Genomic DNA, 13,626 nt, shown 5'->3' with positions numbered 1-13,626 from the left:
AAGCCGCAATGCCCCAGCAAAGAGTGCCCCTTGGAAGAAACCCTCCAGGACATGCCGGCAGCCTTGTGGACCCCCGGGCCACCCAGGAGCCCAGCTCAATGGCCATGATGTGGCCCTGGCCCCTGTCCAGACCTGCTGGAAGCCCTCTGGGCTCCAGATCCTGGGGATTTAATAGAGATCCTATGGTTACAAGCTGTTTTGGAGCGGGTATGCCCTTCACGTCTTCCAGAGCCACAGGGCAGCTGTGGGCTGAGACTTCCTCTAAGCTGAGTCACGTGGCTTCGCTGTGACCCTGGCAGGCTCCTCTCTGACAATGGGAATACCCGACTGGCAGCTACTCTGTTTTTTTGTTGTTTGTTGGTTGGTTGGTCCCAGGGATTGAACTCAGGGGTGCTTAACCACTGAGCCGCATCCCCAGCCCCTTTTATTTTTTATTTAGAGACAGGGTCTCGCTGAGTTGCTCAGGGCCTCACTAAGTGGCTGAGGCTGGCCTCCACCTTGCGAGCCTCCTGCGCTGCTGGGATGACAGGAGTAAGCCACCATGTCTGGTGGGTCTCACTACGTTGTTGAGGCTGGCCTCCAATTTGTGATCCTCCTGCCTCAGCCTCCCAAGCCACTGGGATGACAGGCGTGTGCCACGCTATTTTTTTTAATATTTACAAAATTCCTACAAGATAGGTCTCCCCATCATATAGATGGCAAAACGAACTGAGCAGAAGTGGCTGGCCCAAGGTGACAGCATTAAGGGACAGAGGCAGGATGGGACCTGTAGGTGCAAATTGAAGCCTGTGCTGATGTGGTCTGGGGTACTCAGCTCCCAGAAATGGCTGTTCTCTGTCTGTGTCTGTTTCCTTCAATCAAACAGGTGCCCAGGACAGGGATGGCTGGCACCAATTCTGTGCCCCTCGGGGCCTGGGTGCCTGGTGCCTTGGTTGAACCAAGAGAAACCCTGAGTCTCCTGCCCCTTTCCTGCCTCTCACGCTGCCCAGAGGATCTGGGCTGCAGCATTTCTGTAAAACCTCCACATCAACATTTTCTGCTCTTTTCCTTTTTATTAAAAAATAAATCAAGAAAATATACACGCCGCAGCTGGTCCCGCGCCGTGCGCTTGGAGGAGACTGGTGGCTGCGGGCATGGGGCAGTGAGGGGCGGTGGGCGGCAGCCATCCTGTGCAATGAGGCTTCGGCCCTGGGAGACCAGTCTGGGCCATACTGCTGAGCAGGGCGAGAGCAACGGAAAGGGAGTGGGGTCCCCGGCTGGATCATCGGTGACCCAGGGACAGGAAGAGGCCTCCAGACTCCAAGGGTGCAGGCCTCGCCCACAAACCTGCAGCGGCTCCACCTGGGAGTCTGGGCCACTGGCCGCCTGTCCCACCTGTCCTCAAGGGTCCCCGCAGGCTCTTGGGCGAGGGTGGCCGCACTCAGGCGTTGATGGCCTTCCACCGATCGCTGTCGGTGCTGTTGATGCTGCCGGCGTGGCAGGGCATGGAGGCGACGTCATCCAGGTAGGCCACGCCGGCCGAGTCGAACTGCGTGCTGGAGTAGGAGGCCGCCGCCGCTCCTGGGGCCCCCGCAGCCTCCACGCCTTCCCGCCGGGCCACGGCGTAGGGCTGGGGCAGGTGCATGTCCGGTTCTTCCGTCTCATCCACTTGGCACTTATAGGAGAAGAGGATCTTGGGCTCTGAGCTGGTGGATGGGAGAGAGGGGCAGGGGAGCGTCAGCATGGGGTCCAGAGAAGCCTTCCCTCCTGGCAGAGAGGCCCAGATATGGAGGTTACGCTCCAACAGCGCCTAACACCCCCGCCTGGCCTCTAGAATGAGAAACACTTTTTTTGGGGGGGCGGGGGGGTGGTACCAGGTATTGAACCCAGGGGCGCTTAACCACTGAGCCACATCCCAGCCCTTTTAAAAAATTTTTAATTTTGAGACAGGGTCTCTCTAAGTTGCTGAGGGCCTCCCTAAACTGCTGAGGCTGGCCTCCAACTTTTGATCCTCCTGCCTCGGCCTCCTGAGTCGCCGGGATCAGTGCGGGCATGGCCACCGTGCTGGGCAGAGAACTTATTTTAAAACTTGTCCTCTCACCACCCCCTGCATTACAATAGTTGGGGCAAGTGACTTCCTCCCGGAAATGGATACATGGACCCTTCGTGGAAGATGAACAAGTTCATCGCGAGCCGTCACCAGTGCCGGGTCCCCGAGTGCTGGGTAATGGAAGCTGGGAGCTCTGGGCCTGCTTCCGTAACCCCTGCAGCTCCTACAACTGCCCACCCTGCCCTTCCTGCTGGCTCAGTCCTCAGGATGGCTCTGGGAGGGGGAGGGTGCTGCCCCCACTTACGGGAAGAAGCCAGGGAGAAACGGTGTGCAGATCAGAGCTGGGGCAGCAATCCGTCAGGCCTACTCCCCTCCCCTCTCAGGCCCCGCCCCTTGATCCACTCGGGCCACGCCCACTCCGATGACGCCCACTCTGGCCACGCCCCTTCCCAGGCAGCAAGAAAATCCCAACATATCAAAGGAGTTGCATCCTAATTCCAGGCTTCAGACAGCCAAGGACACTTCTCCGAACACCCTTAGGGACAGTGGCGCATGTCACATACTCGGACCCACTGTGTATTAGCTCCCCCCCCTCCTCCTTTGGAGTAGAATTTCTAAGAGAGCAGGGCTTTACGTCCTGCTGTTCCCTGGGGCGTCTACTAGCTACAGCAACGTCCAGCACATAGTAGGTGCTCAGTGAGAGCTTTCTTCTTGAATGAGTGGACATATTACTGAGTGCAGGACAGCAACACAGGACAGTATAAACCGCCACTCTCCCTCCCGGGGGGAAGGGTACACGTCCTTGTTCACTGACTCTTCAGTCTGTATGCATTCGTGAACACGCGCACGTGCTGAGAGTTTGCGCGGGTGCACGTCTATGCGCATGCGCACACACAACCCGTTCAGCCTTGCCGGGTATCAGCGCGCATGCACCAGCCCGCGCATGCACAGTACACAAAAGGCGCAGTCTCACTAGCCACCGCGTGGGGGCGCCCATGGCCCTGGAGCCTTAGGGCGGAGGAGATAGGGGCAGCGAGGCCGGGCCTGTCCCAGCCGGACTCACCCGAAGAAGCCCCTGAGGAAAGCCACATAGATGAGCGGCGCGAAGAAGCTGAAGTAGAGGAAGGTGGTGGCGTCCACACAGCTGGAGTGGGGAGGGAATGGCAGCGCTGCAGACCCCACCCCACCCAGTATGCCAGGGCTGCTTGGCCACGCCCTCACTGTGACCAGGCTACGCCCACATGGGGCAGACCACGCCCCACCCCAGCCGTGCCACACCCCCACCCTGAGCCAGACCACGCCCCCACTCAGCCTGCCACACCCTCACCCTGACCAGGCCACGCCCCCACTCAGCCTGCCACACCCTCACCCTGACCAGGCCACACCCCCACCCTGAGACAGACCACGCCCCCACTCAGCCTGCCACACCCTCACCCTGACCAGGCCACACCCCCACTCAGCCGTGCCACGCCCCCACTCCGGCCGGGCCCCGCTCCTACTCTGGGCCAGGCCCCTTTCCCGAGTGGGCGGGAACACAGGCCCCAAGGCCCGGCCCACGCATGCGTACCAGAGGCCCTGGATGATGTTGGCGCACAGCAGCGCGCTCCCCAGCCCTTGCACCAGATTGAGCAGCGCCAGGATGCCCGCGTACACGTAGAAGCTCCTCCGTGCTGGGGGGCAAGCAGTGGGGTCCTGAGGCCATGCCCTGCCAGCCCGGGCTCGGCCTCTCCCACCCTTCCAGCCCTGGGCCCCAGCCCCCACCCAGGATTCCCCAGCTCTAGGCCAGAATGGCCCGACGAACCCCAACCCTTGTCCCGGCCCTGTCCCAGAGTCGCCTGCCAGTTGCTCACAGGGCAGGGAGATGCGCTCCTTCAGCGGGGTCTTGGGAAGGACCACGACCAGAGAGTAGACCTGCAGAGACAGCGGGGCTGAGGAGGGTGCCCGGGGCCCAGACCCTGATCCCAACCAAGGCATCCAGTACCCCGCCTGGCCGGGGCTGGGGCAGGCCGTCCCAACCCGGGCCTCACCAGGAAGAAGAAGCAGGAGCTGACCAGCCAGAACTGGCGGCCCCCATGGCCGTAGATGTTGAAGTCCTCAGCAGAGAGGTGGGAATCAGGGTACAGGATCTCCAGGGTCCCCTGCAGGACAGACAAGAGGGGAGAAGGTCTCAGAGGCTGCGACTACCTGGGAAGTCCCTCCTGCAGTCTTCCCCTGATGCATGGCCCCAAAGCTGTCCCTCCCAGCTGGCTCTCAGTCACCTGCCCCAGCCTGCGCCCTAGCACCTTCCTGCCTCGCCCACTGCAGCACCCAGCACGGCCGACCTGGGGACCTGTCCTGTGGGGTGGCAGAGATAGGAAAGGTGCACTCCTGTCCACAGGCCAAGGAGACCCCCGGTACCTGCTTCTCGGGGTGGTCTGCACATCTGCGTTTCCTTCTAGGCTACTTATTAAGTTGGCAGGTCCTGAGCCTTCCTGTGTCCCTCCACCCGGTCCTACTGGGTCAGAATACGGGAGGCCCCAGAACTTTCCTTGACAGCGGACAACTTATCTGAGACCCCTAGCACAGTCTGAGGCCGCTAGACCTGACCAACATTCAGAACCCGAGCCAGGCCCAGGAGCAGGGCGGCCCAGCCCCCCGGCCCCGCGCACCCCACCTCCTACCTGGGTGACAGAGTAGGCCAGCGACAACACGGTGGTGATGGCCAATACCCGCTTGATACTTGATTTGCTCTCCAGGTGACCTGGAAGGAACGTGCAGGTCAGTCCATGCAAGCCAGCCCAGGTCATGGTGTCAGGATGGGGGACGAGGGGAGATTCAGGCCCAAGGCCCCAGAGCCCCAGCCTCACACGCACCAAAAGCGAGGCCCAGGATGACCACGCTCAGCTCGATGGCCAGCAGGAAGAAGCGCGTGATCTCCCACAGGATCTGGACAGAGTGAACCGCGTCAGGCTGCGGGGCTTGGTGCCCCTCAGCCCCCAGGCTGGGCCCTCCCCGGGCGTTTCCCCGTGAGTGGGCCCAGCCGCACCTTGTCGGCAACAGTCGCAGCATCCGAGGTGCTCACCGTCATTGACACCACGGCCCGGGCGATGCCCACGAGGGCCACCACGAACACCTGGTGGGGGACGGAGGGTGTGGGGAGGTGGCGTCAGGCCTCAGCTGGGACAGAAAGCCCACCCGAGGCTACAGGAACCTCTGAGATGTCAAGGAGGGAAGGATGGGCGGGAAAACACAAGTCGGGCATGGGAGGCAGGGAGGCTGGGAGCGGCCTCCAGGAGGCGAGGCTCAGAGACATGGAGACCTTCCACTGCTGCTGACCTCAGCCTGGTCCTCCCATCTGAGGCCCTGATTTCCTGCCTTGCACCCGAGGGCTCGGCACGGGGAGCAAAGTGGACCCAGACAGGCTGGGCTCTGGTCCCAGCTTCACTGCTTCCCCACTCTGTGACCTCAGGCAAGTGACTGCACCTAAGAGCCTATTGCTTTTCTTTCTTTCTTCTTCTTTTTTTTTTTTTTTTTTTTTTTTTTTTTGATACTAGGGATGGAACCCAGGGGTGCTTACCTACTGAGCCACATCCCCAGCCCTTTTTATTTTTTTTTAGAGACAGGGTCTCACTGAGTTGCTCAGGGCCTCGCTAAGTTGCTGAGGCTGGCCTCCAATTGTGGTCCTCCTGCTTCAGCCTTCTGAGCCGCTGGGATGACTGGCATGTGCCCCTGTGCCCAGCTGTGCCTGTATTCCCATCCATAATATGGGGTAAAAATAGCACCTGCTGTTGTTGATTGCTTGTGACATCACATGGGTTAATATAAGTGGCAGAAGTATGCCTGGCACCTGGGAAGGACTAAGTACATATTTGCCATCAGAATTATTCTACTTGTGGTTTTTAATTTGGAGACATAGGGAACTGGGGGAAAGAGGGCACAGAGGACTCAGGCTAAGCTGCCAGCCCAGCAGGTTTTGCAGAAATGCCAGGCACCTGTCCCTCCTGTCTGCCTAGGGTCTGACCCTTCCTCTAGCCCAAGTCTTCTTCCAGCAAGGCACTGTGGTCAGGCCTGCCATCCCAGCAGCTAGGGAGGCTGAGGCAGGAGGATCGCAATTGGAGTCCAGCCTCTGCACTTAGCAAGGACCTGAGCAACTTAGGGAGACCCTGTCTCTAAATAAAAAAGAAAAAGGGCTGGGGATGTGGCTCAGTGGTTAAGCACCCCTGGGTTCAATCCCTGGGACCAAAAAAAAAAAAAGAAAGAAAAGAAAGAAATCTGCTTCAAAGAATTTTCACAGACTGGATGGATGGACAGAGGGATGGAGACTACTATGGACCTGTTTTCCCTGCCCAGCATGCCCTGCCCTCTACTGCCAGTTCTCCAATTTTCTTTCAGGGACCGTGCACCTTCCCCAGTCAGCATGCTCTGGCAGAGCTGACCCTGCCCTGTCCGCTCCCAAGTGCCCCTTTCCTTATTACTATGGTGTCTGGCTCAAGGCGCACCAATCGGAGGACAGGACAGGCGTCCTGCCCTGGTACCGCTAGGAAAGAAGTGTCCTCTGATGGGACTGGGACATTAGCTCCAAGCTGCTCTTGACCATCTTTGTCATGGTGGGGAGAACTTGTCTGAAATACGGCGGGCAGAGAGAGAGGGAGTCCTGTCCTGCTGACATCCTGTCATCCCCTGGATCCAGCCACACCTGAAGCTGACCTTTTATTCCAGGGGCCGGTAGCGAATTCCCCTTTTGGCTGCAGCCCATGGGAGTCAACTCACCAGGATGTAGAAGGTGATAAAAATGGGGCTGGAGGTGACGCGGATCTTGGCTCGAGCAGATGGAAGTTTCCAGAGCAGGAAGATGAAGAAGAGCACATTGGGGACGAGCAGCAAGAGGTCCCAGTACCGGACCCTAACAGATGGGGACAGAAGCTGGCTCACGGGTGCGCCTGTGCGTCCCCCCTCCCTACCCTGCACCCCTTCCCCGCAAAAAGACCCCCGCGGACGGCGCCCACCGGGAGGCGCCGATGTCCTGGTACAGCAGCAGCAGGCAGCGGTGGGGCACGCTGATGTTGGGGGCCAGGGGTGGCGGCGACGCTGTGCTTTCGTTGGCGCCTTCCAGCGTGTACATCTTGCCTGCAGCCGCCCTGCAGGAGCAAAAGGCCGGATGCTCAGCAGCGCGGGGGCCACGTGACCTGGGCCGCTGCAATCTCGGGTTCCCAGGAGAAAACAGATCCCAGGGGGGCCCCGTAGAGGGTCCCTGTGGACGCCTCACGCCTCCCGCGAGAGCCAGCCCCGAGTTGGCTGGGTGGGAGTCGGGTATGGGGCTTCCGGGCAGAGGCCCAGCCTCTTGTTTCAGACTCTACCTAATGACCTCCGTCCCAAGCAAGAGCAAAGTCACGCCCATTTTTTGAGCATCTCTGGGCACAGCAATAGGAGCGACTTAGCACCACCCTCTAAATCCTGAGGCCCGCCAGGCGCGGTGAGGCACGCCTGTCATCCCAGCAGCTCAGGAGGCTGAGGCAGGAGGATTGCGAGTTAGAGGCCAGCCTCAGCAACTGAGTGAGGCCCTAAGCAACTCAGCAAAACTCTGTTTCTAAAATACAAAATAGGTCTGGGGGTGGGACCCAGAGGTCAAGTGCACCGAGTTCAATCCCCAGTACCCTCCCCCAAATATGTTCCAGCGATATGAAGGACATGCGTCTCTCTTTAGCAAGGACCAGCCCAGGGAGCTATGACATGGGACTCGGGCCTCTACTTCCTTCTCTCCCACAGATCACTCACTAGCTCTGGGATCGTGTCCCCATCTTCAGAAAGAGGACAGAACAGCAATGTCCAGGCTGATGGGGGGGAAGCATCCAGACAGAGGAGAGGGCAATATAGCCACCAGCCCATATTTTAAAAGCAAATTTCTCTTAGAGGGAAGTGCTAAGAAGAAAAGAAGACCGCAGAGCAGGACAGGATGGTGGGAAAAAACACCAGAGGCTGTTGGGGTCCCCTGACATCTACCTTTCCTTCAGGAGCAGAACCCATGGATTCTAACTCATGTGTGGCTTCCAGAACAATGGCTACTTTCCCCAGCTTCCTTTGCAGTTGGGGGTGGCCACCTGGCTGAGTTTTACACACTGAGACATGAATGGAATGAGGTTTGTCAGTTTTAGGTTGTGCGCTTGACCCTTCCCACTGGCTACAATATGGGTGTGATGGCTGGAGCAAGAGCAGCCACTTTAGACCATGAGAAAGAAACCATGTATTCAGATCACAAGCTAAAAACCATGTTATTTGAAGATAAGGAATCAATCAGTAAGAATTTGTGTCCCTCTATGCATGCCGTAGACTGCTTACACAGACCATTAGGCAACAAATAATTACTTGACCTTGTTTCAACAACTAAGCCCGAATCCCAAAGAATAAAAAGAGGTATTGCTTTGGAGTGGGTGGTCAGACAAGGTGACATCTGAACTGAGATCCAAATAACTGAGGAGACAGTCTTAGAAAACAATCTGGATAAAGAACATTCTAGCAGGCTGGGGTTGTGGTTCAGCGGTAGAGCGCTTGCCTAGCATGTGAGGCACTGGTTTTGAGCCTCAGCACCACATAAAAATAAATAAATAAAACAAAGCCATAAAAAAAAAAAGTTACTGTTTAAAAAAAAAAAATCGACAACGTTCTAGGGAAAGAAGAGCAGGTGCAAAGGCCCTGAGGTGGAGACACTTGGTGAAAGGGCAAAAAGTAGGTCAAGGTGGTTGGAGAGGCAACCTTAGCAGGGCCAGGTCAGATGAAGCAGTATGCCCACATGCAAGGTGATTTCATTCTAACTGCAAGAGAAGGGTGTTAGAAAGGGAGGTGACAGGGGTCACAATTTGTGTGGCTGCCCATTACTCTGGCTGCCATGGAGGATGGGCTGAAGTGGGAGAAGAGTGGAGAGAGGGAGACCATTAGTACCTACTTTAACACTCAGGGTGAGAGAAGACAGAGGCTTAACTAGAGGTAGCAGTGTATTCGGAGTGGAGAGTCACCCAACAAGGGGTCTCTTTACTGTTTTAAAAACCCGTCCCCACTGCTGTCTATGGGTTTAGGTCTGCCTGACTCCACCCCTTCAGGACTCCAGGGAATGTGCATGTGATCTAAATCTGGCCAATCAGAGTGCTCCATCTCCCTGGCCAGTGAGACTCTGCCCTGAGACTTTTGCTGTCCATACCAGGAAGTAGATTCTCATCAAACCAAATGAATTCCCTTTTCCACATAGTTCCTGATGGACCACTGAGAAACTTCCAGCTATCATAGGTTATGGAGTTGGGTTGAGCTGGGTTGTACTTCTGGCTCTGCCACGTGCTTGCTGTGTGACCTGGGGTGAGTCACTTCCCCTCTCTGAGTGTCATAGGGATAATAACACAGATCTATAAATGTCTACAACTGCCACACACATAAATGGCTGTTTTTCTTACCAGAGGTGAAGCTTGCGGGAAAAAAGGAGAAAGGATTGTTTGTGGGTTTGGGGGTTCCTTTTGAAGCCCCTGTTGCTATGGAGCCTAAAGCAGGGGTTGTCAGTTGCTCTTCCTACACCCAGTCCCCTGGTAACGATGTGGTCGTTAGAACTGCGCCTCTTCCCGTGGCCGCACGTGGAGTTACGAGGCCGTGGGCCATATCAGAATCACCATTATGTGTCAAAGCTACTAAAATGACGAGTTGTGAATTTTGAAAAAAATACAGCTGAGTATGGTGGCATACTGTCATCCCAGCAGCTCAGGAGGCTGAGGCAGGAGGATGGCAAGTTGGAGGCCAGCCTCAGCCACTTAGCGAGGCCCTGACCAACTCAGTGAGAACCTGTCTCTAAATAAAATAGAAAAAGGGCTGGGGAGGTGGCTCAGGGGTTAAGCAGCCCTGGGTCCAATCCCCAGTACCGGGAAGGTGGCTTAGGAAGGAAGGTGGGAGGAAGGCGTGGGGCCCAGATTGGAGGTGCGAGGGTGGGGAATTCTGGGAGGCACGATGCCCTGGGCCAACACCAAACCTTAAAGGACCAGAGAAACTGGGACAGACTTTCTCCCACCTGGGAGGCAGCCTCCCAGCCTCCTTAACATTCCAGAGGCCTCCCCTCCATCCCACCTTCTGTGGCCAGCCCTCCAGTCATGATCATCAGCATGTAGCGTGGGACCTGCTGGGCCCTCCCCCACATGGGCCTTACCCTCTCTGTGCTTCTCCCTTCGAAGATCTCACCTGGCAATGGAACTGACCCTACCTGCCCCAGAGCTACTGGATGGGAAACCCCTGAGCAGAAGAGAGGCACTACAATCTCCGCACGGTGCTTCCCAGTCCTCCTGGGTTATTATGCTGCCATTATTATTATTGTTATTATTATTTTGGTACCAGGGATTGAACCCAGGGGTGCTCTAACCCCTGAGCCACACCCCCCAGCCCTTTTTCTATTTTATTTAGAGACAGGGTCTCACTGAGTTGCTTAGGGCCTCACTAAGTGGCTGAGGCTGGCCTCCAATTGCAATCCTCCTGCCTCAGCCTCCTGAGCCACTGGGATGACAGGCACATGCCACTGTGCCTGGTGTTATTGTGTTTTTAAACTGTGCAACCAAATCGGGGTTGGGGAAGGCTCCTTGGGACAGAAGCCAAGTTAGTCTGTCAGTCCTCAGATATCCTTCAGCCTTGGGAATGGCAGAGAACATGGACATTGTCCTACAAAGGCCGCCTTGCCAACAGCCCAGGAAGGAGTTGCCAGGAGGAAGGAGAGGCCTGGGCCTCTTTCCTCAGCCTCCAAGGCCAGTCTGGCCTCTCCCCTGCCTTCTCTCTGCCTCTCCCCTCCACTCTTTAGCCGCCAGTTCCCATCCTGGTCTCCAGGCAGGCAAAACTTATTCCTACCTGGGCCTATGTGCTCCCTTGTCTCTACCCTGGTCTCAGCGTCCAGGGCTCAGCCCTGTCATTACTTCCTTTGAGAAATCCTCCTTAACGATCTCTCGTGGCTGGCTCACCTGTGTTTTCTTTACAGGACTTGACCTCCTTTCAAAGAGGCCCTAAGTAGGGCAGAGTGACCGGGGAGGCTAAGGTAGGAGGATCTCAAGTCTAAGCCCAGCCCGGGCAACTCAGCAAGATTCTGTCTCAAAATTTAAAACTTTAGCCAGGCGTGGTGGTGCACGCCTGTAAATCCCAGCATCTCGCGAGGCTGAGGCAGGAGGGCGGCGATTTGGAGGCCAGCCTCAGCATCGTAGCAAGACCCTGTCTCTGAATAAAATATAAAAAGGGCTGGGATGTGGCTCGGGGGTTGAGCACCCCTGGGTTCAATCCCTGGTACCAAAGTAGTGGGGGGAAAGGTCAAAGTGGGCCTTGTCGTGTGTTCCCATGACCCGGTCCCCTAGAGCAGAGCTGGCACAAAGTAAGTTCTCAATAAAACGTCGGGACAGGAACTAGTGACGGCTGGGGGCTGGGAGAGGCGGGGACCCCACAGTCGCCCCTCACTGTGGAGATGAGGGGCAAACTCGGCCTGCGACACTCCCGCCACTGGCCCCCCTTCTCTGGGCCACTGGGGCTGCAGTCCCTCGGCCCGCCAGGTGTCCCTCTGCCCAGACGCAACTCGTGGACAGCGCTGGCCCCTCGGCAGGCAGCCGTGTCGCCCCGTTTGCGCACAGGGCCGCCGGGGCCCTTCCGCACGGCTCCAGCTCGCGGGGTCCGGCTGGCAGCCCAGGCCCCGTCCGCTGTCCCCTGCCTGTCCCCGCCCCGTCGCCGCCCCCGTGGGACCCCCATTCCCCCGCCCTCCTGCTGAAGCCCGCCCAGCCCGGGCCCCCCAACTTCCCCGAGCTGACCTGCGAGCTGCGCCCCGAGTGGGAAGGGGACCTGCGCGGGGACCTGCGCGGGGACAGGTGGCCCCTGTCCCTGCAGGAAGGGGGGACTTCCCGCCGCGGCAGGGGACAGGGCGCCCCCTCTGGATGCGGCAGGAGGTGGGAGGAGGGTCGCCTTCTCACCTGAGAGCCCCGGGCAGCGCTCAGGCCTGGCCGCCCGGGCCGCCCATCCACCGTCGCTGGGAGCGCGGACCCGGCTCAGGCCCCGGGACTCCGGCCTTCAGCGCCCGGGGGAGGCGGCAGCGGCCGGGGAGCGTCGCACAAGAGCCTCGGAGGCCGGTTCCACGGAAACCGGGGGTGGGCGAGGTAAGAGAGACGTCACCAGCGCGCAGGGCCCGCCAGCCCCGAGGCCACCGAAGAGACCTTCCCAGCAGCGGCGACCCAGAAGGCCGGACCGTCTTTTTCGCCCATTCGAAACTGCAAAAACATCCACGGTCCCTACTTGAAACACTGAGGCCCGCCCCCGCCGGCCCTCGGTAGCCTATAGGAATAGGCCTCTTACCGAAACGAGCGGAAGAGACCAATCAGATCTCGAAGAGGCGGGGCGATCCGCAGACCTCTTAAAGAGACAGCAGGAAGGCGCCGCCGGGAAGAGAAGTTGCTCTGGGGAAAGGTAGCCGCTGGGTTTCCCCCCGGAAAGCGGTGCAGAACCGCGGGCTGGAGAGCTGAAGACGCTCCGCCTCCTTCCCCACCGCGGCTTCCAGCTGTCAGCAGCTGTCAACAGACCAGATCGCTGCCACCCGCGCCGCCCCTCCCAGCCTGGGTGCCGACCGGACGGTCCAGGGCGGAGCCTCCCGGGAACGCCCCCTCGCGTGCCACCGCCCCGGGCGCCGGGCAGTGGTGACCTCTGGTCACCGGCGCGCGGAAGGAAGGGTAGGAAAACCTCCCTCAGCACGACGCATTTCCACCAGCGTGGCACGCCGCCTGGACGTCCACCATCAAAGCGTACTGGCATTTATTGGGCACCTCCAGGGTTTTCAGCCACTCCTCCTAACAACCCCGCAGGGAGGAAACTGAGACGGAGAGGGATTTACAAACTTGCTCAAAATCCACGCAACTAGGAAGTGGCAAAGCCAGGACGCCGAATTTTGAGCTGCCCTTCCCCCAGCTCTGACTTCTTTCTTTTTGTTCCCTTTTTGGTCCCAGGGATTGAACCCAGGAATGCCTAACCACTGAGCCACATCCCCAGCCCTTTTTATATTTTATTTAGAGACAGGGTCTCACTGAGTTGCTCAGGGCCTCGTTAGATGGCTGAGGCTGGCCTCCAACTTGCGATCCTCCTGCCTCAGCCTCCCAGACTGCTGGAATGACAGGCATGTCATCGCGCCCTGCCCAGATGGCGCTTTAAGGGCCGTTCTGCGAATGTGGATTAACCTACCTCTGAGTCCTGTCTCCCACCCACCTCCTCTCAAACCATACCTGTCTCCCTTTCTGTCCCGTGGATAGAACAAGCTGGAGCCTACCTCTGGGTCTTCACGTCTGTTCCCCTGCCTGGCTGGCTCCTTGTCCCATCCCCCCATGGATGGCTTCCTTGAAGCTCTTGTTGAAGCAGCTGCTCAGCCTGTATCCCAGATGGTGCCCGGCTCCTCTGGTACAGCGACAGTGCCATAAAGGCTCAGAGAGTGTAGTCCCTGAAGCATCCTGAGGCTGATTCAGCACCAGGTGCAGAGGGCAGGTACCCTCTTATTACAGTTCACCCCAAAGTACACACTGCGTGGGGCATCTCCCTTGAGATGGAGAGGGAACACCTTGGGATCATGTGGAACTTTTCCCGTTTGGACC

General features: G+C 58.2%; 1 protein-coding gene across 2 annotated transcripts; it reads right to left on the bottom strand.

Moving 5' to 3' along the window:
- Positions 1–1,032: 1,032 nt before the first annotated feature.
- TPRA1 (transmembrane protein adipocyte associated 1) lies at positions 1,033–12,609 on the bottom strand. Of its 2 annotated transcripts, XM_079122138.1 has the most exons (12): positions 12,347–12,609; positions 11,968–12,261; positions 7,015–7,146; positions 6,779–6,911; positions 5,055–5,141; positions 4,882–4,954; positions 4,690–4,769; positions 4,057–4,167; positions 3,880–3,940; positions 3,597–3,699; positions 3,093–3,173; positions 1,033–1,685 (listed from the first exon to the last, which is right to left on the bottom strand). In XM_079122138.1, exons 3-12 carry the CDS (start codon positions 7,128–7,130, stop codon positions 1,421–1,423), a joined length of 1,110 nt encoding a protein of 369 aa, XP_078978264.1. In that variant the 5' UTR covers positions 7,131–7,146; positions 11,968–12,261; positions 12,347–12,609; the 3' UTR covers positions 1,033–1,420. The 2 variants fall into 2 exon arrangements, with proteins under 2 accessions (XP_078978264.1, XP_078978265.1); XM_079122139.1 differs by lacking the exons at positions 11,968–12,261; positions 12,347–12,609 and adding an exon at positions 11,809–11,961.
- Between the last annotated feature and the right edge of the window lie 1,017 nt (positions 12,610–13,626).

This window comes from Sciurus vulgaris (genome assembly GCF_902686455.1).
Source record: "Sciurus vulgaris genome assembly, chromosome: 19".
NCBI classification, from domain to species: Eukaryota; Metazoa; Chordata; class Mammalia; order Rodentia; family Sciuridae; genus Sciurus; species Sciurus vulgaris.
The sequence above is the reverse complement of the archived record's forward strand: the minus strand, read 5'-3'. Positions and strand labels throughout refer to the sequence as shown.